Source organism: Oncorhynchus mykiss, chromosome 15 (genome assembly GCF_013265735.2).
Source record: "Oncorhynchus mykiss isolate Arlee chromosome 15, USDA_OmykA_1.1, whole genome shotgun sequence".
NCBI classification, from domain to species: Eukaryota; Metazoa; Chordata; class Actinopteri; order Salmoniformes; family Salmonidae; genus Oncorhynchus; species Oncorhynchus mykiss.
In genome coordinates, this window is record NC_048579.1 from 41,583,191 (window position 1) to 41,609,686 (window position 26,496).

Below are 26,496 nucleotides of genomic sequence, written 5' to 3' on the forward strand. Positions count from 1 at the left end.
CTTTTTTTCTCCATAATAAATTCACTCCTACATTGAATGTTGTTTACTAACAAATACATGTTGATCTATAAACAAATATGTTTTTATTAATCGTTTTTGGCCATGTTGTATTTTTTTCTATGAAACGAAACAACATTTTGGAATAACACGACCAAGGAAAAGCTCTTCCTTTGTGGGAGTAGTCTACTTTGTGTGTACGTAGACAAACTCTAGACACGCTGGCCGGTGGATGCAGATTTCACTGAAGAACCAATGGACCGGTCGAAAGTGAGTCAAGAACGCCCGAACTCCAGCATTCACTCATCACTAAACGGCGATCGAGCTCTGGAAATTAGCCTCCTGTCTACATTTGACAGCTACAACTTCATAAGTAATCGATAGCTAAAAGGCTATAAGGCTATAAGCTTAAACAATGGTGGCAAAACAGAGAATACGCATGGCAAACGAGAAACACAGCAAAAACATCACGCTGAGAGGCAATGTGGCCAAATCCACGGCAAGTTTTGAGATGCAATCAATCAATAGTCAGTGAAGTCTTCTAGATGCATTTCTATTTTGCTTGAAAATAATAGCTTAGCTACTTGTTTGAATGGTGTCAAAGTATCTAAAAGTTTACTTCAACATTTTGATGTATCTTGATGTTGGTTTCTGATATATTTCTGCAGAGAAATCCAGGTGATGACAAGGTGGCAGTGGGACCATGGCTTTTGGCCTTATTCATCTTTGTCGTCTGCGGATCAGGTAAATGCACATGTACATTTTAAATGTTTCGAGACCAAAGTCTCATAATAAACCAATTTGTGTTAGAGCGGCTAATATTACGTGATTCAGGTTAGGAGTACCCTATTCATAGACGCTATAACTACCTTTAGCGCCTATTGATGAATGTATCTTCTGCTTGGTCTGAACTAGCCCAATATGTACACTCAATGAGCTTACCATGAACCCTTCAGGTCCAAGGACCTTGTGCTATTTTCAGAGGTAGACTGGCTATAGCAGTCAAAAAATACATACTCTATAAACTTGAATCAATTCTCAATTGCGATATGGTTATACAAACATAAAGCCTTTACTTTCATATGCATCCAAATAATTTCACAAAGGCAACACTGTTTTAAACCACCTTTATCACAGTTGCAGCCGACAGTATTTTTCAGTGACAACATGTTTCTGGCGACCTTCATCCTTTACACACAGGTGTTCAGAGCATGCTATAGATAACTCATTAGCACAGGTGGTCCCTTTGTCTTCCATAAACACCCGCTGTAACATGGAGATATGGCTTTGTGAGAATACTAACCCTACAAAACGTGGATATCAAGTTTTGTTTTTTGGAGAGAGAAAAAATCTCTGATATGAAAGATAAGGTCCTCATGCTTCCAAAACCTTAACACAAGCGTTTCGTGTTAATGTTCAGACTGAGTGTCTGTGCTCTTAACAAAACTCCCCCATACAGAAGACTCCTTCATCATTCCAGAACTGAGAGTCATGATCAAGGGCTAGGTCTAAACATGAACATGCATGGCTTGTGGTACAGTTTTGGAAACATATCAGCGAGAAATAACTTTAAAAATATATATAATAATTTACTACACATCTTTTTATAGGGTTTTGGTTAGTGTTCCCACATGGCCTTGCCAGAAGATATCGACCCTACTGTTACGCTTATTTACACTGAGCTGAACTGAGGTCAGATTGCAGTCATGGTTAATAGTAATAATTGACGGTGCCGGAGGAGATGGCTGCCGTTTTACAGGCTCCTAACCAATTGTGCTATTGTGTGTTTTTTGACATTATTTGTAACTTATTTTGTACATAATGTTTCTGTCACTGTCTCGTATGACCGAAAATAGCTTCTGGATATCAGAACAGGGATTATTCTCCTCGTACTGGACAAAGATTTTTTATTTAACAAGTCGGAGGCAAAGTTCCAAATCCCAGTCATTCGCATTAAGAAGAGACAGGGATATAGGGGTTGTAGGTCGGGCTGCCTTGTAAGAATCCGACACCGAGTGGGTAATCCGCCTCTACCTTCAGTCCTATTAGCCAACTTGCAATCATTGGTTAATAAACTGGATGAGCTCCGATCAACACTATCCTACCAACAGGACATGGTACTCCCTGTTCACTCATGACTGCATGGCTAAGCATGACTCCAACACCATCATTAAGTTTGCAGACGACACAAAAGTGGTTGTCCTGTTCACCGACAACGATGAGACAGCCTATAGGGAGGAGGTCAGAGAACTGGCAGTGTGATGCCAGGACAACAACCACTCCCTCAATGTGATCAAGGCAAAGGAGATGATTGTGGACTACAGGAAAAGGAGGGCTGAGCACACCCCCATTCTCTTAGACAGGGCTGTAGTGTAGCATGTTGTGGACCAATGAATTTGAAGCTCCCACCAACAAACTATCAACACACCAAGACAGTCGTGAAGAGGGCACGATGATGCCTATTCCCCCTCAGGAGACTGATAATTTGGCATGGGTCCTCAGATCCTCAAAGTTCTACAGCTGCACCATCGAGAGCATTCTGACTGGTTGCACCACTAGTTGGTATGGCAACTGCTCGGCCTCCGACCACAAGGCACTACAGGGGGTAGTGCGTATGCCCCCAGTACATCACTGAGACCAAGCTTTCTGCCATCCAGGACCGCTATACCAGGCGGTGTCGAGGAAGGCTCTGAAAATTGTCAAAGACTCCAGCCACCCTAGTCATAGACTGTTCTCCCTGTTACCGCACGGCAAGTGGTACTGGAGCACCAAGTCTTGGTCCAAAAGGTTTCTTAACAGGTTCTAGCCCCAAGCCATAAGACTCCTGAACAGCTAACCAAATGGCTACCTGGACTATTGGCATTGACCCCTCCCACCCCCCACCCCCCGCCGCCTTTTTTTTCCTCTTTTTTTTTTTTACACTGCTGCTCCTCTCTGTTTATTATCTATGCATAGTCACTTTACCTCTACCTACATGTACATATTACCTCAACTAACCTGTCCCCCCCCCACATTGGCTCTAGACCGTTACCCCCTGTATATAGCCTTGTTATTGTAATTTTATTGTTGCTATTGAATTATTTTTCTATTTTATTTTTTTCATTTTAATTTGTATTTGTTTACTTCAGTTTATTTAGTAAATTCTTTCTTAACACTTAATTTTTTCTGAACTGCATTGTTGGTTAAGGGCTTGTAAGTAAGCATTACACTAAGGTTTATTATACCTGTTGTATTCGGCGCATGTGACAAATACATTTTTTTTAATGGTAATTGCGTTCCGACCTCAGTGCAGCTCAGTGTAAACGAGTGTAACGGTAGGGTCGGTATCTTCTAGCAACCACACCTCCATTATCTCCGTGTTACAGTGCGTGTTTGCGGAAGACCACCTGTGCTAATTAGCTATAGAGCATGCTTCAAATACCTGTGTGTAATGAAAGAAGGCCGCCAGAAACATGTTGTCATTGAAAAATACTGTTGGCTGTAACTACGATTAATCTGGATAACATAATGTACATTAAGTGTATAATTTGCATTTGTGAAATTATTTTGATGTGATATGAAAGCAAAGGGCTTCATGTTTCTAGAACTGTATTGCAATTGAGAATTGATTAATGTTTAGATGGAGCATTTGGCTGTTTTGCCTGCCAGAGCCTGTCTACATCTGAATATAAAATAAGATCCTTGGATATGAAAAGGCGCTGCATGGTCAATCTGACGTCTGCATTGGCTGTGCAGTATTTATGGTGATATGGCCTCTGGAGAAGTCTGGGCATTCATACTTCTTGCTCTTCATGGAGCATCGCAGGCAGAGCTGTTGTCAAGGAAGTGAGTTTGTTTAAACAGGACCTCCCGCCCCCACCTATCGTCAACGAGTCATCTCAATGTGTAGCTAGCTATACGAAGCCTTCCGCATTGTTACACAATTTGGGAGGTGCATGGCGACGCGTACAGAGCTCAATTTGGCCTCTGCATGCCTGTATGCTGTACAGTAACACAATAGCTAGTAGGCTACTGCGAATAGGAGCACAATTAATTTTTCAGATTCATCACAATCTAATCAGTCCCCCCGTGCTATTTGATAGAAGCAGTAAGAGCCTTTGTATTAAATTGCTCAATCTAAAGATAAGATGGGCGTGTGTTTGCGGCGTCATACTATCACAAATGTTTATTTCCCTTCCACAAGTGGGATAAATGAATCAGTAAATCAAGAGTACATAAACCTCAGTTTCTGTAATGTGATTGAGGGCCCTATTTACCCCCCCCTTTTCAAATGCTTAATAGTGTCCTCTGATATTTTGTTTCAGCAATCTTCCAGATCATTCAGAGCATTCGAATGGGAATGTAATATCAGGAGCCCTACCATCATCACCTGTTTCCAGCATTCCTCTACACATCAAGTGGTTTCATGGTGCTTCACAGGATCAAAGATGATCAACTACCATCCATTCCTTTTTTCCTATTTCTCTTTTCCCCTTTTTGGCATTGCCAAACGGGGAAAGCACACCCTTGTCATCTTTGCCTTACATAACTGAGAAAAAAGATTGGAGAATGATTGAAGGATTTTGTTTCAGGGAACTACATGGGTATTTGTACAGTGATGACTGCTGTATGTGTCGATTGATGTGCCAAAACCAAATGGGAGTGAATTTCTGATATTCTCCTGTGGTATAAATTCCAGAACACAAGACCACAGTGACTTAATTCTAGAACTAAACTCTTAACTCTTCTTGGTTGTACACGGACAGTATCTGGTGTCTTATGGCCTTCACATTATAATGAATATTATGTGATGCCTTTTTCGTATTTCCAGTCATTTCTTCAGTCAACGAAACTAAATGGTCTTTTGAATCAGAAGATTTTTGCTAAGACAATGACATTCACTATTTCTGCCTAAACAAACCTCTAAAACAAATTAAAAAGGTCTATCCTTGTCTGACATGTTATTTTCTTGAGGGGCTGCATACCCAATAACATTTTAGTGGTTCATGCACTTCAAATGTTGTATGAAAAGAAACATAAACATACAACTATAAGAGAGATTGGAAAACCACTTTGCCCTGGTTGTATTGTATTAGAACTAGGCAACTAGTTAATTAGCTAACTAAGCTTGATGAGTTATGATGGAAAATGAAACGTCTTTAGAATTGTTTTGTTGCATATAGTATCCAGCAGATGGCAGCACGTGCATGGTTAACTGAAGAGTTATGTCATTTCCTACTGTAGCGTTGTAGTTCCGACAAGCTGTCAATCAAACTTTGTGTCAGTCGATTGTTGTCTGGTACTCTGTCTTGGAAAGCAACTTAATCAGAACCACACATTTACACTTTCGATGGAAACTTTGCGGGCTTGGACATCAAACCCGGAAGAGAACTGACGTTAATAAGCGAGACTAGCTGCGTTTACACAGACAGGTTTGTAGCTAACGCTTAGGCTACCTAGCTAAGTTAGCTAACAGTTGTTTGAGCCAGCCAACAGTAGGCATTTTCCATTGCCGAAATAAGAAAAATGGCCCAATTTCAAAACCTTTTTCAGAAAGTGTGGAGCTGAAATCGTAGCTAAAACTAATCATTGACTCTTGGGCAGCTAACGTTAGCCAGCTAGATGTTGATATATCTCATCATTCCTTCCTGTCTGTCACACGTCAGAGAATCACCAGTGTCAATCTCACCCGCGTGATTGCATTTTTGCCAGTTTGGGAGTTGTCCCCGGATAGATTAGTCCATTGACGTTTTATGTTATGCTTTTAATTGACATTCTGAGTCAATACCATTGTATTGGTATTGAGTCAGCAATGGTTGTGGCTGCCTAGTATAAAATAAAATTTCCACGGCCTAGAAATCTCGGCCCTCTTCTCGATCCTTTGTATACAGTAACGGCTACAGTAAATGCGTATCTGGTGAAATCACCAATTGGCATTAAGAAGTTGTAGCTAATTGTGAAAGTTGCAAATAAAAAATATTGTAAACGTGCATAACAGCCCCATCCAGTGGTTAAGATTAAAAGCCAGAGAACAGCTTTTTCAGAAAAATAATTTATTCTCTATCCATATCGAAGTGCGACCATGGAAGCAAAAGCACACAGTTGTCACCGACTGCCTGGGAAAACATCAAGAAAGAGGAGGAGGGATGAAATCAATGGAGAGATGGAGGGAGAGCAGGCCGTCAAGGTCCGACGATCCACAGTGGTGAGTGACGCCCGTTTACGTCACAACCTATTTAAGCAATAAGGCACCTCGGGGATTGTGGTATAGGACCAATATATCGCGGCTATGGGCTGTTCTTAGGCAAATCAAATCGAATCAAATTTTATTTGTCACATACACATGGTTAGCAGATGTTAGTGCGAGTGTAGCGAAATGCTTGTGCTTCTAGTTCCGACAATGCAGTAATAACAAGTAATCTAACTAACAATTCCAAAACTACTGTCTTGTACACAGTGTAAGGGGATAAAGAATATGTACATAAGGATATATGAATGAGTGATGGTACAGAGCAGCATAGGCAAGATACAGTAGATGGTATCGAGTACAGTATGTACAAATGAGATGAGTATGTAAACAAAGTGGTATAGTATAAAGTGGCTAGTGATACATGTATTACATAAGGATACCGTCGATGATATAGAGTACAGTATATACGTATGCATATGAGATGAATAATGTAGGGTAAGTAACATTTATATAAGGTAGCATTGTTTAAAGTGGCTAGTGATATATTTACGTCATTTCCCATCAATTCCCATTATTAAAGTGGCTGGAGTTGAGTCAGTGTCAGTGTTAGTGGTGGCTGTTTAACAGTCTGATGGCCTTGAGATAGAAGCTGTTTTTCAGTCTCTCGGTCCCAGCTTTGATGCACCTGTACTGACCTCGCCTTCTGGATGATAGCGGGGTGAACAGGCAGTGGCTCGGGTGGTTGATGTCCTTGATGATCTTTATGGCCTTCCTGTGACATCGGGTGGTGTAGGTGTCCTGGAGGGCAGGTAGTTTGCCCCCGGTGATGCGTTGTGCAGACCTCACTACCCTCTGGAGAGCCTTACGGTTGAGGGCGGTGCAGTTGCCATACCAGGCGGTGATACAGCCCGCCAGGATGCTCTCGATTGTGCATCTGTAGAAGTTTGTGAGTGCTTTTGGTGACAAGCCGAATTTCTTCAGCCTCCTGAGGTTGAAGAGGCGCTGCTGCGCCTTCTTCACGATGCTGTCTGTGTGAGTGGACCAATTCAGTTTGTCTGTGATGTGTATGCCGAGGAACTTAAAACTTGCTACCCTCTCCACTACTGTTCCATCGATGTGGATAGGGGGGTGTTCCCTCTGCTGTTTCCTGAAGTCCACAATCATCTCCTTAGTTTTGTTGACGTTGAGTGTGAGGTTATTTTCCTGACACCACACTCCGAGGGCCCTCACCTCCTCCCTGTAGGCCGTCTCATCGTTGTTGGTAATCAAGCCTACCACTGTTGTGTCGTCCGCAAACTTGATGATTGAGTTGGAGGCGTGCGTGGCCACGCAGTCGTGGGTGAACAGGGAGTACAGGAGAGGGCTCAGAACGCACCCTTGTGGGGCCCCAGTGTTGAGGATCAGCGGGGAGGAGATGTTGTTGCCTACCCTCACCACCTGGGGGCGGCCCGTCAGGAAGTCCAGTACCCAGTTGCACAGGGCGGGGTCGAGACCCAGGGTCTCGAGCTTGATGACGAGCTTGGAGTGTACTATGGTGTTGAATGCCGAGCTGTAGTCGATGAACAGCATTCTCACATAGGTATTCCTCTTGTCCAGATGGGTTAGGGCAGTGTGCAGTGTGGTTGAGATTGCATCGTCTGTGGACCTATTTGGGCGGTAAGCAAATTGGAGTGGGTCTAGGGTGTCAGGTAGGGTGGAGGTGATATGGTCCTTGACTAGTCTCTCAAAGCACTTCATGATGACGGATGTGAGTGCTACGGGGCGGTAGTCGTTTAGCTCAGTTACCTTAGCTTTCTTGGGAACAGGAACAATGGTGGCCCTCTTGAAGCATGTGGGAACAGCAGACTGGTATAGGGATTGATTGAATATGTCCGTAAACACACCGGCCAGCTGGTCTGCGCATGCTCTGAGGGCGCGGCTGGGGATGCCGTCTGGGCCTGCAGCCTTGCGAGGGTTAACACGTTTAAATGTCTTACTCACCTCGGCTGCAGTGAAGGAGAGACCGCATGTTTTCGTTGCAGGCCGTGTCAGTGGCACTGTATTGTCCTCAAAGCGGGCAAAAAAGTTATTTAGTCTGCCTGGGAGCAAGACATCCTGGTCCGTGACTGGGCTGGATTTCTTCCTGTAGTCCGTGATTGACTGTAGACCCTGCCACATGCCTCTTGTGTCTGAGCCGTTGAATTGAGATTCTACTTTGTCTCTGTACTGGCGCTTAGCTTGTTTGATAGCCTTGCGGAGGGAATAGCTGCACTGTTTGTATTCGGTCATGTTACCAGACACCTTGCCCTGATTAAAAGCAGTGGTTCGCGCTTTCAGTTTCACACGAATGCTGCCATCAATCCACGGTTTCTGGTTAGGGAATGTTTTAATCGTTGCTATGGGAACGACATCTTCAACGCAAGTTCTAATGAACTCGCACACCGAATCAGCGTATTCGTCAATGTTGTTATCTGACGCAATACGAAACATCTCCCAGTCCACGTGATGGAAGCAGTCTTGGAGTGTGGAGTCAGCTTGGTCGGACCAGCGTTGGACAGACCTCAGCGTGGGAGCCTCTTGTTTTAGTTTCTGTCTGTAGGCAGGGATCAACAAAATGGAGTCGTGGTCAGCTTTTCCGAAAGGGGGGCGGGGCAGGGCCTTATATGCGTCGCGGAAGTTAGAGTAACAATGATCCAAGGTCTTTCCTCCCCTGGTTGCGCAATCGATATGCTGATAAAATTTGGGGAGTCTTGTTTTCAGATTAGCCTTGTTAAAATGCACGTCACAACGCGGAGTGCCCGGATACACCCCTTAGCCGTGGTATGTTGGCCATATACCACAAACCCCCGAGGTGCCTTATTGCAATTATAAACTGGTTACCAATGTAATTAGGGCAGTACAAAGAAATGTTTCCTCACACCCGTGGTATACGGTCTCATATACCAATCAGCATTCAGGGCTCGAACCACCCAGTTTATAATTCATTTTATACAACGGGTGGGTACAATGCTGATTGGTTAAAACCGCATTCCAGCCGGTGTCTATTCCGCAAGTTACCACCATTTAAATCTATTACCTTAAAATACCTATTTTTTTTCTGTTCCATCTGACTGCGCAATCCACTGTCTCATCAGCCCAGCCAAGCAATTTATAAACTTGATCTCCTCTATAAAAAATTATCTAAATGTTAGCTCACATTTCTTTTAGACTAACATTTAGTTTTCAACAGTGGAGATTTGTATAAACCTTGTCTGTCTTTCCCAACATTTGCAACATTGTTTCAATATTCAAATTTCAATCTCCAGCTGTCCCATAGTAATGAACGTGTTGGGAGTCGATGAGACAGACAGGAAGGCAAGTAGTGTTTCTCAGCCAGTCAAATTCATGAATCAGTTGACATAATTTTTATGGATATATACAAATAAATGTAAATTGAAAAGGTCAAACTAAATTAAATGCAGCTAGATTGCACTCTTTCCTGCTTCAGTTTGAAGTGATTGTGTTGGCTGTGCTGTTGGCTAACTCATCTGAACAACAGTGTCCTCACGAGTGAGCAAATTTTCTATGCCAGGCGAAATCACGCCTAATTTCTTCATTATTTTGGATGTATCCCACTAAATGTCACTAAAAACAGCTTATGCAAATGTGGCTACTTTGCCATTCTTGCTGCACTTTTTGACGTGACCGTAAGTTAGCCGTAGTTGGCTAGCTAGCAAGCAAGGGATAAGAATGTTGCCAGCCAGTATGGCAATGGGACAAAAAGACTGAATGACTGGGTTGCGTCTCTTGCAAACAAACCGATAGAATGAACGACCAGCCGGCTTGGGTAGCAACCCTAGATTTGTGTTGGGACTATATCTTGTGGAAGGATGAAACAGTATGAATTAGAGGTTGACTGATTAATTAGGGCCGATTTTCAAGTGTTCATAACAATCGGTAATCTGTACTTTTGGACGCCGATTACATTGCAATCCACTAAGAGACTGCGTTGCGTGGCAGGTTGACCACTTGTTATGTGAGTGCAGCAAGGAGCCAAGGTAAGTTGCTAGCTAGCATTAAACTTATCTTATAAAAAAACTAAACATGGTTGATGATATTACTAGTTTAACTATCTTGTCCTGCGTTGCAAATAATCAATGAGGTGCCTGTTAATTTATCATCGAATAACAGCCTACTTCGCCAAACGGGTGATGATTTAACTAATTTGCATTCTTGTCAGGTTATATGTAGCAGTTTGGGCCGCCTGGCTCGTTGCGAACTGTGTGAAGACCATTTCTTCCTAACAAAGACCGTAATTAATTTTCCGTATTTCCGTATTTCACTGAAAGAATAAACATTTTGTTTTCGAAATGATAGTTTCCGGATTTGACCATATTAATGACCTATTTCTGTGTGTTTTATTATAATTAAGTCTATGATTTGATAGAGCAGTCTGAGTGGTGGTCGGCACCAGCAGGCTCATAATTATTCATTCAAACAGCACTTTCCCGCGTTTGCCAGCAGCTCTTTGCAATGCTTGAATCACTGCGCTGTTTATGACTTCAAGCCTTTCAACTCCCGAGATTAGGCTGGCAATACTATAGTGCCTATAAGAACATTCAATAGTCAAAGGTATATGAAATACAAATGGTATAGAGAGAAACAGTCCTATAATTCCTATAATAACTACAACCTAAAACTTCATGTTTCAATATTTATTTGAGCCTAAATTGATTTTATTTATGTATTATATTAAGTTAAAATAAGTGTTCATTCAGAAATTGTTGTAATTGTATTTATTACAAAAACAAACAAAAAAAACGGCCAATTAATCTGTATTGGCTTTTTTTGGTCCTCCAATAATCGGTATCGCCTTGAAAAATCATAATCGGTTGTGTATGTATATATGTATGTGTGTGTGTGTGTGTGTGTGTGTGTATGTATTTATATATATTACACACACACCTGTTCTGAAAGGCCCCAGAGTCTGCAACACCACCAAGCAAGTGGTACTATCAAGACCCAGGAGCTCTCCAAATAGGACAGGGACAAAGTTGTGGAGATGTACAGATCAGGGTTAGGTTATAAAAAAAATATCAGAAACTTTGAACATCCCACGGAGCACCATTTAAATCCAGTATTAAACAATGGAAAGAATATGGCACTACAACGATGCAACGCGGAGTGCCTGGACACAGCCTTTAGCCGTGGTATATTGGCAATAAACCACAAACCCCCGAGGTGCCTTAATGCTATTATAAACTGGCTTCGTACGTAATTAGAGCAAGAAAAATAAATGTTTTGTCATACCTGTGCTATACGGTTTCATAAACCACAGCTGTCAGCCAATCAGCATTTAGGGCTCGAACCACCCAGTTTATAATCACTTTTATACAACTGGTTATCAACATTTTCAAGTAATGATTAATCAAAATAAAGTTATGTCAATGTGTTAATACAATTTCATCCTTCCACGAGATATTGTCCCGGCACACATCTAAGTTTGCTATCCAAGCCGTTCTATCCGTTCGGTTGCCAGAGACGTGACCATGTCGTTAAGTATTTTTGTTCTGTGTCTATGGACGTGACCCAGTCGTTCATTCTGATCCCTTGCTTGCTAGCTAGCCAACAGCTGCGGCTAACTTACAGTCACGTCAAACAGTCCAGACAGAAAAACAGCAAAGTAGGTGCATTTGCGTTTCTTTAAGCTGTTTTCTAGTGAGATTTATTTGGATACGTCCACAACAATGAGCTAATAATGCAAGATTTCGCCTGGCAGAGAAAATGTGCTCTCAGGACACCGTTGTTCAGAGGAGCTAGCCAACAACACAGCTAGCACAATCACTTCAAACTGAAGCTGGAAAGACAGCAAACTAGCTGCATTTCGTTTAATTTTACCTGTTTTCTATTGACATTTATTTATATACAGTACCAGTCAAAAGTTTGGACACACCTACTGATTAAAGGGTTTTTATTTTTATTATTTTCTACATTGTAGAATAATAGAGAAGACATCAACACTATGAAATAATAGATATGGAATCATGTAGTAAGCAAAAGTGTTAACCAAATCAAAATATGTTTTAGATTCTTCAAAGTAGCAACCCTTTAGCTTGATGACAGCTTTGCACACTCTTGGCATTCTCTCAACCAGCTTCACCTTGAATGCTTTTCCAACAGTCTTGAAGGAGTTCCCACATATGCTGAGCACTTGTTGACCCGCTTTTCCTTCACTCTGCGGTCCAACTCATCCCAAACCATCTCAATTGGGTTGAGGTCAGGTGATTGTGGAGGCCAGGTCATCTGATGCAGCACTCCATCACTCTTCTCCTTGGTCAAATAGCCCTTACACAGCCTGGAGATGTGTTTTGGGGCATTGTCCTGTTGAAAAACAAATGATAGTCACACATAGCTCAAACTAGATGGGATGGCGTATCGCTGCAGAATGCTGTGGTAGCCATGCTGGTTGTGTGCCTTGAGTTGTAAATAAATCTCTGACAGTGTCACCAGCAAAGCACCCCCACACCATCAAACCTCTTCCTTCATGCTTCACGTTGGGAACCACACATGCAGAGATCATCATTTCACCTACTCTGCGTCTCCAAGACGATGGTTGGAACCAGAAACCTCAAATTTGGACTCAGACCAAAGGACCGATTTCCACCTGTCTAATGTCCATTGCTTGTGTTTCTTGACCCAAGCAAGTCTCTTTTTATTATTTGTGTCCTTTAGTAGTGGTTTCTTCTCAGCAATTCGACCATGAAGGCCTGATTCATGCAGGCTCCTCTGAAAAGTTGAGATGTGTATTTTACTTGAACTCTGTGAAGCATTTATTTGGGCTGCAATCTGAGGTGCAGTTAATTGCCGATTTCTGAAGCTGGTAACTAATGAACTTGTCCTTAGCAGAGGTAACTCTGGGTCTTCCTGTCCTGTGGTGGTCCTCATGAGAGCCAGTTTCATCATAGCGCTTGATGGTTTTTGTGACTGCTCTTGAAGAAACATTCAAAGTTCTTGAAATTTGACAGACCTTCATGGCTTGAAGTATTGATGGACTGTCATTTCTCTTTGCTTATTTGAGCTGTTGTTGCCATAATATGGGCATGTTTTTTTTTTTTACCAAATAGGTATATAGCTATATTCTGAATACCACCCCTATCTTGTCACAACACAACTGATTGGCTCAAACGCATCAAGTAGAACATAAATACCAGAAATTTTACAAGGCACACCTGTTCATGGAATTGCATTCCAGGTGACTACCTCATGAAGCTGGTTGAGAGAATGCCAAGAGTGTGCCAAGCTGTCATCAAGACAAGAAGAATTTGAAGAATCTCAAATATTTGTTCTACATGATCCCATATGTGTTATTTCATAGCTTGATGTCTTCACTATTATTCTACAATGTAAACAATTGTTTAAAAAATAAAATAAAAAAAACTGGAATGAGTTGGTGTGGTACTCTTTTGGTTGGTACTGTATATACCCATAAATATTGATGCCAGCTGATTCATGATTTTGACTGGCTGAGAAAAGGTCTGTCTCGTCCTAACTACTGACACGTTCATTACTATGGGACCGCTGGAGATCGAATTTCAAAATTGAAATAATGTTGCAGGTGTCGGAGAGACAGACAACCAAGGTTTATACAAATCTCCATTGTTAAATCAAATGCTAGTCTCAATGAAATGGGAGATAATGTCTTGATGTGTTTTATAGTGGATCAAGTTTATGAATTGACTGGCTGGGCTGATGAAAAAGTGGATTGCGCAGTCAGATGGAACAGAACATTTTAACGTCATAGATTTAGCCAGTGGTAACTTGTGGAATAGACACCGTCCGGAATTCAATTTTAACCAATCAGCATCCAGGATTAGACCCACCCGTTGTATAAACTGTAGCTAACGACCTCTGCACCTAATAATTATAATAAAAAAACAAATCACAATAAACTAAAACTGGAGGCAACAGTCATAAAGTAGAATTTGCTTAACAGAAAATGCATATTTTTGGACATTCCCCGTTCAAGTGAATGACATCATGCATAACATAGCAGAGTGCTTATGGTTAATGTGAATGGGACTTAAGGAAGTGATTGGGTGAAGACTGTCACCCAAGCACATTGTCATACTGTTTGTGTTTGTGTGTGTGTTTATAGGGTCTGACAGATCCAGACCCATTTGCTGACCAGCTAGAACCAGTTACCGCTCCGTACGTGCGTGTCAGTATGGCGGAGGCATGCCAGGGCACCCCACGTAAGTTTCTCTCACTCATCCCTCCATTTTTCTAGCTCACCACAGCTAAACTAGGTTCATAAAGCACCTGAGGGGTGTCATAATACCCATAAAACCTAGCGGTCAAACGGGGAAATGGTTCCATCGTTTTCCCCCATTGGAAATTTTAGAGACACTTCAACTAAGTATTGTGTTTCATATAGGCTTACCCTGGCGTGACATATTCAACACTATGTAAATCTCTCTTGGACAAAGTGACTTTTTATCCATATATTTAACGATATTGCCACTCGTATTTGCCATAGCAAATTGGAGTGGCAATACTAGAAAATATGTGACCTCAGGCCTGGAGGGAAGCAAGTCATTCCGCTTCCTAAGAATAGTAAAGCCCCCTTAACTGGCCCAAATAGTCGACCAATCAGCCTGTTACCAACCCTTAATAAACTTTTGGGAAAAAATGGTGTTTGACCAGATACAATGTTATTTTACAGTAAACAATAGGGAAGGACATTTAACAAGCACAGCACTTACACAAATTACTGATTGGCTGAGAGAAATTGATGATAAAAAGATTTGTCGCTGTTACACATTAGTGCGGCTTTTGACATTATCTATCATAGTCTGCTGCTGGAATAACGTATGTGTTATGGCTTTACACCCGCTGCTATATTATTATAAAGAGTTACCTGTCTATCAGATCAGAGGGTGTTCTTTAATGGAAGCCTCCAACATAATAGAATCAGGAATTCCCCAGGGCAGCTGTCTAGGCCTCTTGCTTTTTTTCAATATTTACTAATGACATGCCACTGGCTTTGAGGAAAGCCAGTTTGTCTATGTATGCGGATGACTCAACATTATACATGTCAGCTAGTACAGTGACTGAAATGACTGCAACACTTAACAAAGAGTTGCAGTTTCAGAATGGGTGGCAAGGAATAAGTTACTCCTAAATATTTAAAAAAGTATTGTTTTTGGGACAAATCATTCACTAAACCCTAAACTTAAACTAAATCTTGTAATGAATAATGTGGAAATTGAGCAAGTTGAGGTGACTAACCATGGATTGTAAAACTTTCATGGTCAAAACATATTGACACAACAGTAGCTAAGATGGGAAGAAGTCTGTCCATAATAATGCGCTACTCTGCATTCTTAACAGGCATATCAACAAGGCAGTTCCTACAGGCCCTAGTTTTGTTGCACCTGGACTACTGTTCAGTCGTGTGGTCAGGTGCCACAAAGAGGGACTGCAATTGCAATTCGCTCATAACAGGGCAGCACGGCTGGCCCTTTGATGTACACAGAGAGCTAATATTAATAATATGTATGTCAATTCTCTCCTGGCTCAAAGTGGAGGAGAGATTGACTTCATCACTACTTATATTTGTGAGAGGTATTGACATGTTGAATGCACCGAGCTGTATGTTTGAACTATTGGAACACAGCTTTGACTAGGGCTGTTGCGGTAACCGTATTACCGCCATACCGGCGGTCATGAAGGCAGTCAAATTCCACATAACCTTTTAGTCACAGTAATTGGGCTACTCCGAGCTCTGTTGCTGTTCATTAGTAGTCTACCAAACTTTCTAACTGCCTGGTACTCAGCACTCGATTGTCCCTCTAATCACTCTGACATCAATGCAAATGTTTTTTAAATCTAATCAAACACTTCATGAGAGCCCATGAGCTCATTTTGTGCAACATTTCTATAGGCTATGCAATTGCAGGAGAAAACAGAGTGATGGCCGCTAATAAAAAGAGGATCCCATCAGCTTTCTATAGGCTAGTCCTACTATATTTATTTCTCAACTCTCCTAATATTATTAATATTAAGCACATTGTTTATCTACCTGGCTAGCATGAAAATAAACCACAGGGGAAAGCGTCCTCCTTTCGCTATTTTAGTGCGTAGGTGTGCATGTATTTTTTTTCTGCTGCCCCTGTTTTCGATACAGGTGCATGGTAATGGTCCATTCCAAATCAAAACAAAGGTCACACATTATTTAGTATATGTAAAGACCAGATTAAATCAAGAATAGTCTGATGGGTGACAATATTAGCTTATCACTTGTGAGTTGTATATTATCGCTTGTGAATAATGCCCAGTATAAGAAACATTGCCTTTTTTTGCAACTTTTTCTAATCATAGTTGCACACCTCATGTAGCCTAGCCTATATGCCTATATATTTTGTATCTAAAGTGGCCAAATAACGTCTTAAAATTAGCACATTAATCCACTTTACAAGGGGTGTAGAGCCTAACTGGCATACAGTGCCTTGCGAAAGTATTCGGCCCCCTTGAACTTTGCGACCTTTTGCCACATTTCAGGCTTCAAACATAAAGATATAAAACTGTATTTTTTTGTGAAGAATCAACAACAAGTGGGACACAATCATGAAGTGGAACGACATTTATTGGATATTTCAAACTTTTTTAACAAATCAAAAACTGAAAAATTGGGCGTGCAAAATTATTCAGCCCCCTTAAGTTAATACTTTGTAGCGCCACCTTTTGCTGCAATTACAGCTGTAAGTCGCTTGGGGTATGTCTCTATCAGTTTTGCACATCAAGAGACTGAAATTCTTTCCCATTCCTCCTTGCAAAACAGCTCGAGCTCAGTGAGGTTGGATGGAGAGCATTTGTGAACAGCAGTTTTCAGTTCTTTCCACAGATTCTCGATTGGATTCAGGTCTGGACTTTGACTTGGCCATTCTAACACCTGGATATGTTTATTTTTGAACCATTCCATTGTAGAGTTTTCTTTATGTTTTGGATCATTGTCTTGTTGGAAGACAAATCTCCGTCCCAGTCTCAGGTCTTTTGCAGACTCCATCAGGTTTTCTTCCAGAATGGTCCTGTATTTGGCTCCATCCATCTTCCCATCAATTTGAACCATCTTCCCTGTCCCTGCTGAAGAAAAGCAGGCCCAAACCATGATGCTGCCACCACCATGTTTGACAGTGGGGATGGTGTGTTCAGCTGTGTTGCTTTTACGCCAAACATAACGTTTTGCATTGTTGCCAAAAAGTTCAATTTTGGTTTCATCTGACCAGAGCACCTTCTTCCACATGTTTGGTGTGTCTCCCAGGTGGCTTGTGGCAAACTTTAAACAACACTTTTTATGGATATCTTTAAGAAATGGCTTTCTTCTTGCCACTCTTCCATAAAGGCCAGATTTGTGCAATATACGACTGATTGTTGTCCTATGGACAGAGTCTCCCACCTCAGCTGTAGATCTCTGCAGTTCATCCAGAGTGATCATGGGCCTCTTGGCTGCATCTCTGATCAGTCTTCTCCTTGTATGAGCTGAAAGTTTAGAGGGACGGCCAGGTCTTGGTAGATTTGCAGTGGTCTGATACTCCTTCCATTTCAATATTATCGCTTGCACAGTGCTCCTTGGGATGTTTAAAGCTTGGGAAATCTTTTTGTATCCAAATCCGGCTTTAAACTTCTTCACAACAGTATCTCGGACCTGCCTGGTGTGTTCCTTGTTCTTCATGATGCTCTCTGCGCTTTTAACGGACCTCTGAGACTATCACAGTGCAGGTGCATTTATACGGAGACTTGATTACACACAGGTGGATTGTATTTATCATCATTAGTCATTTAGGTCAACATTGGATCATTCAGAGATCATCACTGAACTTCTGGAGAGAGTTTGCTGCACTGAAAGTAAAGGGGCTGAATAATTTTGCACGCCCAATTTTTCAGTTTTTGATTTGTTAAAAAAGTTTGATATATCCAATAAATGTCGTTCCACTTCATGATTGTGTCCCACTTGTTGTTGATTCTTCACAAAAAAATACAGTTTTATTTCTTTATGTTTGAAGCCTGAAATGTGGCAAAAGGTCGCAAAGTTCAAGGGGGCCGAATACTTTCGCAAGGCACTGTATATAAGTAGCGCGTAAGTTTCAAGTTTGGGGAAGATAATTTTCTCCATAAAAATGCACCTTTATAATAAAAGCATTACATGCATAATTGCATTTGCGGACACTTTTGAGAATGGTATTTTCCCGCTAATGGAACATTCACGCTTATAGCCTACTGCATTGCTGCACTTATAATGTGAAGAAATAGCCTAATAGTTGATCAACATTTTAAACATTCTGATCTGTTGCGTCAGACACATTGCATAAAAAAGTATTTGGATGCTAGTGGTTGTAATTAATTTGGGATCTATAGCATCCCACAACTGTCCCAGACTATGTTCGGAATATTTATTAATTGCACAGAATATAATAGGTTGACATTTGTACTTTTGCTGTTCGTTAGGCCTACTAATCTTGTTGGCTGGCGAAGTAAATTTGGACAGTTCTTCCAATATCTTCAATATGAACCTCGGAATTAGATCAGGACGTCCACAGTTGCGCCCCCAATGTGTCTGTCATCACTTGTAGCCTGTGAGAAAGACCCGATCACGTGACGGAGAGGCGCTTCGGATTGTGCAGCACACTCTGGGAGAAGGGCACAACGCAGCATTCTGGGCGGCAAAAGGCATGTTTTTTTTAGGGTGCATTATGGCCACCAGGGGATGTCGCCGTAAAATATGAGGCATTATCAAGTGCTTGTCAAATTGTCAGTGATAGACTATTGGAGTATGTACAGCCTGCGCAAAAAAACAAAGCAGAGCTCATGCCTTTTCAAGCAACTTTTAAAAAATCATCATTAGTCTCATCATGCAGCCTTACAATGTATTCAAAATCAAAACATATAGCCCAAAATTTGTAGAACTATTAAAGTTACATTAATAACTCTAAATTAAGCATATAGGAGTACCTGTTTCTTTCTTAAACGCTCAACACAGAATATTCCCTCATCGTTTTGGAGAAATATCTATTTTATTCAGCTTTGTTCAATTTTATTTTACATACTATGAAATAATGCCATGGAATAATAAGCAAACCTTATCTGCTAAATGAACTAGTGTAGCCCACAGCCATATGGCCTAGCCAGATCAGGACCCAACAAAGGGACAACTCTGAGTATGCTATTCTGTTCTTCTGAAATAGACTACATTTTCTTATTATTATGCTTCTTTAGACCTGTCTAAAAGAATGGATTTATTGTGAAGGTGTAGACTATATTACATGGATTCATTAGACTTTTCTAAATGGCTTGAAGGCTGTGTGTGGAAGCCAGGTGTTGCTAAATGTGTTCATATTAATTAACGGTCAATTATCGTGAGACCGACAGTTATTTGCTTGACAATCACCGGCTGACGAAATTTCGTGACCGCCACAGCCCTGGCTCGGACACAAATGCATACCCCACACGACGTGCCACCAGAGGTCTCTTCACAGTACCCAAGTCCAGATCAGACTATGGGAGGCGCACAGTACTACATAGAGCCATGACTACATGGAACTCTATTCCACATTAAGTAACTCATGCAAGCAGTAAAATTGTATTTAAAAATACACCTTATGGGACAGTGAAGCAACACGAACAGGCATAGACACATGCATACACATACGATAACTTACGCACGATACACATCATGGATTTTTGTTGTTGTAGATATGTGGTATTAGAGTAGTGGCCTGAGGGCACACACTTAATGTGTTGTGAAATGTATTGTAATGTTTTATATAACTGCCTTCATTTAGCTCGACCCCAGGAAGAGTAGCAGCTAATGAGGATCCGTAATAAATACAAATTTACTCTGATTCGAAAATGTTAATTAGCATCAAAAGTAGACATCATGCAAGACTACAAATCCCTGCAAACTCTTGCACGTCATCTCTAGTTGTCACATTTGCTAACAGGTATTGTTTCAATAAAAGATTTGTACAGACAGTTCACAGAATTGTCAATTTAAAGAAATGTATCCAATTTATTATTTTCAAAATGTAGGTCTCGTTAGATCCAGAGATTCTTACCTGTGCCCCGATTCGTCAGTCTAGTCCAGATCATCTTGACATTTGTAGTTATTTATGATAGCCACATTAGCAGCTAATTATCATTTCATTTTTGGGGGGTAAATACAGGCCCGATATTGATAAAAGTCACCTTGTTCTAGGAAGATAAGGTTATCAAAACGTCACTCCAGGGTAAGCCTACATGAAACACAGTCCTTATTTTAAGTGTTTCTAAAATTCCCTATGGGAAAAATGAATAGTGGAAAAATGATTGGAACCATTTCCTTGTTTGACCGCTAGGTTTTATGGGTATTATGACTCATACTCATATTTAGAGAAATATCAGAGCTCCCCCTGGCCCCAGCTAAAGTTTTGCACTTCTGTGTTGTGTTCATTTGAGTACACTGTAGCAGAATGTTTCAAAACTCTCTGCAATGAAAGGTTCTGTCATGGAAGTACGTCCTATGGAGGTTTTGGACCGTTCTATAGAAGGACCGTTTACTACTGTCTTGTGCCTAGTGAACACGACCCTGGTGTTAACATTCCATCTCTCTCTGTCTTTTTTTCACTCTCACACCCTCACACTTCCCATTTCGCTCTTTCAGAAGAGCGTCCAGTGCGGGTATATGCAGATGGGATCTTTGACATGTTCCATTCCGGCCACGCCCGAGCACTGATGCAAGCCAAGGGGCTCTTCCCAAACACCCATTTAATTGTCGGAGGTCAGGGTTGATAAGTACTGTATGTTTTCTCTCTTGACCTCTTCATGACCAGAAGGGGCAAAGGCATCTCTGAATGTCACTTTTGCCAAGTTATCCTCACTCCTATACATTCTGGTCAGTCACACTAAATTGATGAATGCCATAGTTAAACTACGGTGCCCAGAGTTTTTCCTGGTCAGGTCACATGGCCCTATTAATCCATGAGCCAGGGGGGTCAATGATGTCTCATCGTGATTTTTTTGAAGGTCTATGTCCCTAGTTGGAAAATTTGTGATAACAGTGCAGCATTTGTTAACTTATAACTATTTCAAATCAAATCAAATACAATTTTATTTGTCACATACACATGGTTAGCAGATGTTAATGCGAGTGTAGCGAAATGCTTGTGCATCTAGTTCCGACAATGCAGTAATAACCAACAAGTAATCTAGCTAACAATTCCAAAACTACTACCTTATACACACAAGTGTAAGGGGATAAAGAATATGTACATAAAGATATATGAGTGAGTGATGGTACAGAGCGGCATAGGCAAGATACAGTAGATGGTATTGAGTGCAGTATATACATATGAGATGAGTGTGTAAACAAAGTGGCATAGTTAAAGTGGCTAGTGATACATGTATTACATGTAGATGATATAGAGTACAGTATATACATATACATATGAGATGAATAATGTAGGGTATGTAAACATTATATTAGGTAGCATTGTTTAAAGTGGCTAGTGATATATTTTACATCATTTCCCATCAATTCCCATTATTAAAGTGGCTGGAGTTGAGTCAGTGTGTTGGCAGCAGCCACTCAATGTTAGTGGTGGCTGTTTAACAGTCTGATGGCCTTGAGATAGAAGCTGTTTTTCAGTCTCTCGGTCCCAGCTTTGATGCACCTGTACTGACCTCGCCTTCTGGATGATAGCGGGGTGAACAGGCAGTGGCTCGGGTGGTTGTTGTCCTTGATGATCTTTATGGCCTTCCTGTGACATCGGGTGGTGTAGGTGTCCTGGAGGGCAGGTAGTTTGCCCCCGGTGATGCGTTGTGCAGACCTCACTACCCTCTGGAGAGCCTTACGGTTGTGGGCGGAGCAGTTGCCGTACCAGGCGGTGATACAGCCCAACAGGATGCTCTCGATTGTGCATCTGTAGAAGTTTGTGAGTGCTTTTGGTGACAAGCCGAATTTCTTCAGCCTCCTGAGGTTGAAGAGGCGCTGCTGCGCCTTCTTCACGATGCTGTCTGTGTGGGTGGACCAATTCAGTTTGTCTGTGATGTGTACGCCGAGGAACTTAAACCTTACTACCCTCTCCACTACTGTTCCATCAATGTGGATAGGGGGGTGTTCCCTCTGCTGTTTCCTGAAGTCCACAATCATCTCCTTAGTTTTGTTGACGTTGAGTGTGTGGTTATTTTCCTGACACCACACTCCGAGGGCCCTCACCTCCTCCCTGTAGGCCGTCTCGTCATTGTTGGTAATCAAGCCTACCACTGTTGTGTCGTCCGCAAACTTGATGATTGAGTTGGAGGCGTGCGTGGCCACGCAGTCGTGGGTGAACAGGGAGTACAGGAGAGGGCTCAGAACGCACCCTTGTGGGGCCCCAGTGTTGAGGATCAGGGGGTGGAAATGTTGTTGCCTACACTCACCACCTGGGGGCGGCCCGTCAGGAAGTCCAGTACCCAGTTGCACAGGGCGGGGTCAAGACCCAGGGTCTCGAGCTTGATGACGAGCTTGGAGGGCACTATGGTGTTAAATGCAGAGCTGTAGTCGATTAACAGCATTCTCACATAGGTATTCCTCTTGTCCAGATGGGTTAGGGCAGTGTGCAGTGTGGTTGAGATTGCATCGTCTGTGGACCTATTTGGGCGGTAAGCAAATTGGAGTGGGTTTAGGGTGTCAGGTAGGGTGGAGGTGATATGGTCCTTGACTAGTCTCTCAAAGCACTTCATGATGACGGAAGTGAGTGCTACGGGGCGGTAGTCGTTTAGCTCAGTTACCTTAGCTTTCTTGGGAACAGGAACAATGGTGGCCCTCTTGAAGCATGTGGGAAAAACAGACTGGGATAGGGATTGATTGAATATGTCCGTAAACACACCAGCCAGCTGGTCTGCGCATGCTCTGAGGGCGCGGCTAGGGATGCCGTCTGGGCCTGCAGCCTTGACACGTTTAAATGTTTTCCTCACGTCGGCTGCAGTGAAGGAGAGTCCGCATGTTTTAGTTGCGGGCCGTGTCAGTGGCACTGTATTGTCCTCAAAGCGGGCAAAAAAGTTATTTAGTCTGCCTGGGAGCAAGACATCCTGGTCCGTGACTGGGCTGGTTTTCTTTTTGTAGTCCGTGATTGACTGTAGACCCTGCCACATACCTCTTGTGTCTGAGCCGTTGAATTGAGATTCTACTTTGTCTCTATACTGACGCTTAGCTTGTTTGATTGCCTTGCGGAGGGAATAGTTACACTGTTTGTATTCGGTCATGTTTCCGGTCACCTTGCCCTGATTAAAAGCAGTGGTTCGCGCTTTCAGTTTTACGCGAATGCTGCCATCAATCCACAGTTTCTGGTTTGGGAATGTTTTAATCGTTGCTATGGGAACGACATATTCAACGCACGTTCTAATGAACTCGCTCACCGAATCAGCGTATTCGTCAATGTTGTTGTCTGACGCAATACGAAACATATCCCAGTCCACGTGATGGAAGTAGTCTTGGAGTGAGGAATCAGATTGGTCGGACCAGCGTTGAACAGACCTCAGTGCGGGAGCTTCTTGTTTTAGTTTATGTCTGTAGGCAGGGATCAACAAAATGGAGTCGCGGTCCGCTTTTCCGATAGGAGGGCGGGGCAGGGCCTTATATGCGTCGCGGAGGTTAGAATAGCAGTGATCCAAGGTTTTTCCACCCCTGGTTGCGCAATCGATATGCTGATAAAATTTAGGGAGTCTTGTTTTCAGATTAGCCTTGTTAAAATCCCCAGCTACAATGACTGCAGCCTCCGGATAAATGGATTCCAGTTTGCAAAGAGTCAAATAAAGTTAGTTCAGAGCCATCGATGTGTCTGCTTGGGGGGGAATATATACGGCTGTGATTATAATCGAAGAGAATTCCCTTGATAGTGCGGTCGACATTTGATTGTGAGGAATTCTAAATCAGGTGAACAGAAGGACTTGAGTACCTGTATGTTGTTATGATCACACCACGTCACGTTAACCATGAAGCATACGCCCCCGCCCCTCTTCTTACCAGAAAGATGTTTGTTTCTGTCTGCGCGATGCGTGGAGAAACCAGCTTGCTGCACCGACTCCGATAGCGTCTCTCCAGTGAGCCATGTTTCCGTGAAGCAAAGAACGTTACAGTCTCTGATGTCCCTCTGGAATGCTACCCTTTCTCGGAATTCACTCACCCATGTTGTCAAGAGACTGGACATTGGCGAGAAGAATGCTAGGGAGTGATGCACGATGTGCCCGTCTCCGGAGTCTGACCAGAAGACCGCTCCGTTTCCCCCTTTTACGAAGTCGTTTTTTTGGGTCGCCGGCTGGGATCCATTCCGTTGTCCTGGGTGAAAGGCAGAACACAGGATCTGCTTTGCGAAAGTCATATTCTTGGTTGTACTGATGGTGAGTTGACGCTGCTCTTATGTTCAGAAGTTCTTCTCGACTGTATGTAATGAAACCTAAGATGACCTGGGGTACTAATGTAAGAAATAACACGTAAAAAAACAAAAAACTGCATAGTTTCCTCCATCCCGTTAATTTTTCCCATAGGGACTTTACCCTTTGACATACAATGTCAGTATACAAGTTATTGCTTACTTATACTCTTAAATCATATATAATTGGAAAGCTTTGATTCACAGCAATTCAACAGAATTTTGACCGTTGTCCTCTAGGGGACATATCAGAATTACATGTATAAATGGCTTTATAAAGAAACACCCTGATACATTTTAAGCTATGTTTGACAAGTGCTTCTAAAAGGTCATGACATTCTACTTCAAATGATATATAATATAACCAACTTTGAAATCAAAGCTACATCTATTGTTTAAAAATACCATATCACCCATATTGTGCCATTGGTATTAGAATGGTGGAAGCTTAGCCATAGAAATACATGTATTGGGACAGCTATGTTTTTGAATTGTAACTTTGGTTATAGAGGCACCAAATTGCACACACACAGCTAGAACAGGGTTTAAAACATATTTGTAGATGTGGCATCACAGAATTCACGCATTAATCTCACAGAAGCCACTATGGCCAACAAGGAACTCAATGGAGTCTTATTGGACAATTTTGCATGACTGTATGAAATGTAATTGTAGTATGCCCAACATTTTTCATAGTGATGTAAAATACACAGACACATAAGCTAGGTGTGCCAGATATACACTGAGTGTACAAAACTTCACTAAACATCCATGACATACAATGCATTCGGAAATATTCAGACCTATTGACTTTTTGGTGGAGTGCTTCAGAGATGGTTGTCCTTCTGGAAACTACTCCCATCTCCACAGAGGAACTATTTTATATTTTAGTTTCTTCAAAGTAGCCACCCTTTGCCTTGATGACAGCTTTGCACACGCTTGGCATTCTCTCAACCAGCTTCATGAGGAATGATTTTCTAATGGTATTGAAGGAGTTTCCACATATGCTGAGCACTTGTTGGCTGCTTTTCCTTCACTCTGCAGTCCAACTCATCCCAAACCATCTCAATTGGGTTGAGGTTGAGTTATTGTGGAGGCTAGGTCATCTGATGCAGCACTCCATCACTCTTCTCCTTGGTCAAATAGCCCTTACACAGCCTGGAGGTCATTGCTCGTGTTTCTTGGCCCAAGCAGGTCTCTTCTTATTATTGGTGTCCTTTAGTAGTGGTTTCTTTGCAGCAATTCAACCATGAAGGCCTGATTCACGCAGTCTCCTCTGAACAGTTGATGTTGAGATGTGTCTGTTACTTGAACTCTGAAGCATTTATTTGGACTGCAATTTCTGAGGCTGGTAACTCTGCTGCAGAGGTAACTCTGGGTCTTCCTTTCCTGTGGCGGTCCTCATGAGAGCCAGTTTCATCATAGCGCTTGATGGTTTTTGCGACTGCACTTGAAGAAACATTCAAAGTTATTGACATTTTGGCTTAAAGTAATGATGGACTTCTTGCCATAGTATGGACTTGGTCTTTTATCAAATAGGGATATCTTCTGTATACCAACCTTACCTTATCACAACTGATTGGCTAAAACGCATTTAGAAGGAAAGAAATTCCACAAGTGAACTTTTAACCTCTTACAACTTTGCGCAATTTCCGCCTGAAGACCTTCCCAATTCTAACAGCCTGTAGCTCAGGCACAGAACCAAGGATATGCATATTATTGGTACCATTTGACAGAAAACACTCTGAAGTTTGTGTAAATGTGAATTGAATGTAGGAGAATATAACACAATAGATCTGGTTTAGATAAAACAATGAAAAAAAACATACATTTTTTATTTTTGTATCATCTTTAAAATGAACAAGATAAAACAAACATTCAGATAGGATGATGGGGACAAAAAATATGAGGGCAACTAAGTTTCAGAAT

General features: G+C 41.9%; 2 protein-coding genes across 2 annotated transcripts in view; both read left to right on the forward strand.

The window, feature by feature from the left end:
* The first annotated feature begins 144 nt into the window (after positions 1 to 144).
* Positions 145 to 4,930, forward strand: LOC110490073 (stress-associated endoplasmic reticulum protein 1). Its single transcript, XM_021563215.2, has 3 exons — positions 145 to 496; positions 666 to 741; positions 4,302 to 4,930. Exons 1-3 carry the CDS (start codon positions 413 to 415, stop codon positions 4,340 to 4,342), a joined length of 201 nt encoding a protein of 66 aa, XP_021418890.1. The 5' UTR covers positions 145 to 412; the 3' UTR covers positions 4,343 to 4,930.
* Positions 4,931 to 5,272: 342 nt separating this feature from the next.
* Positions 5,273 to 26,496, forward strand: part of LOC110490072 (choline-phosphate cytidylyltransferase A-like) — a 36,578-nt gene continuing 15,354 nt past the window's right edge. The window contains exons 1-5 of the mRNA XM_036945536.1: positions 5,273 to 5,408; positions 6,052 to 6,181; positions 14,280 to 14,376; positions 20,820 to 20,936; positions 20,989 to 21,050. Coding sequence (XP_036801431.1) covers positions 6,059 to 6,181; positions 14,280 to 14,376; positions 20,820 to 20,936; positions 20,989 to 21,050 — 399 coding nt within the window. The 5' untranslated portion in view covers positions 5,273 to 5,408; positions 6,052 to 6,058. The remainder of the gene's footprint in view (positions 5,409 to 6,051; positions 6,182 to 14,279; positions 14,377 to 20,819; positions 20,937 to 20,988; positions 21,051 to 26,496) is intronic.

What these genes read in the sequence shown, in the direction of transcription:
- LOC110490073 (XM_021563215.2), top strand. Translation starts at nt 413, where the DNA reads ATGGTGGCAAAACAGAGAATACGCATGGCAAACGAGAAACACAGCAAA. An exon ending in GCAATGTGGCCAAATCCACG is followed by an intron (nt 497 to 665) that starts GCAAGTTTTGAG and finishes ATATTTCTGCAG; the next exon opens with AGAAATCCAGGTGATGACAA. An exon ending in CTTTGTCGTCTGCGGATCAG is followed by an intron (nt 742 to 4,301) that starts GTAAATGCACAT and finishes ATTTTGTTTCAG; the next exon opens with CAATCTTCCAGATCATTCAG.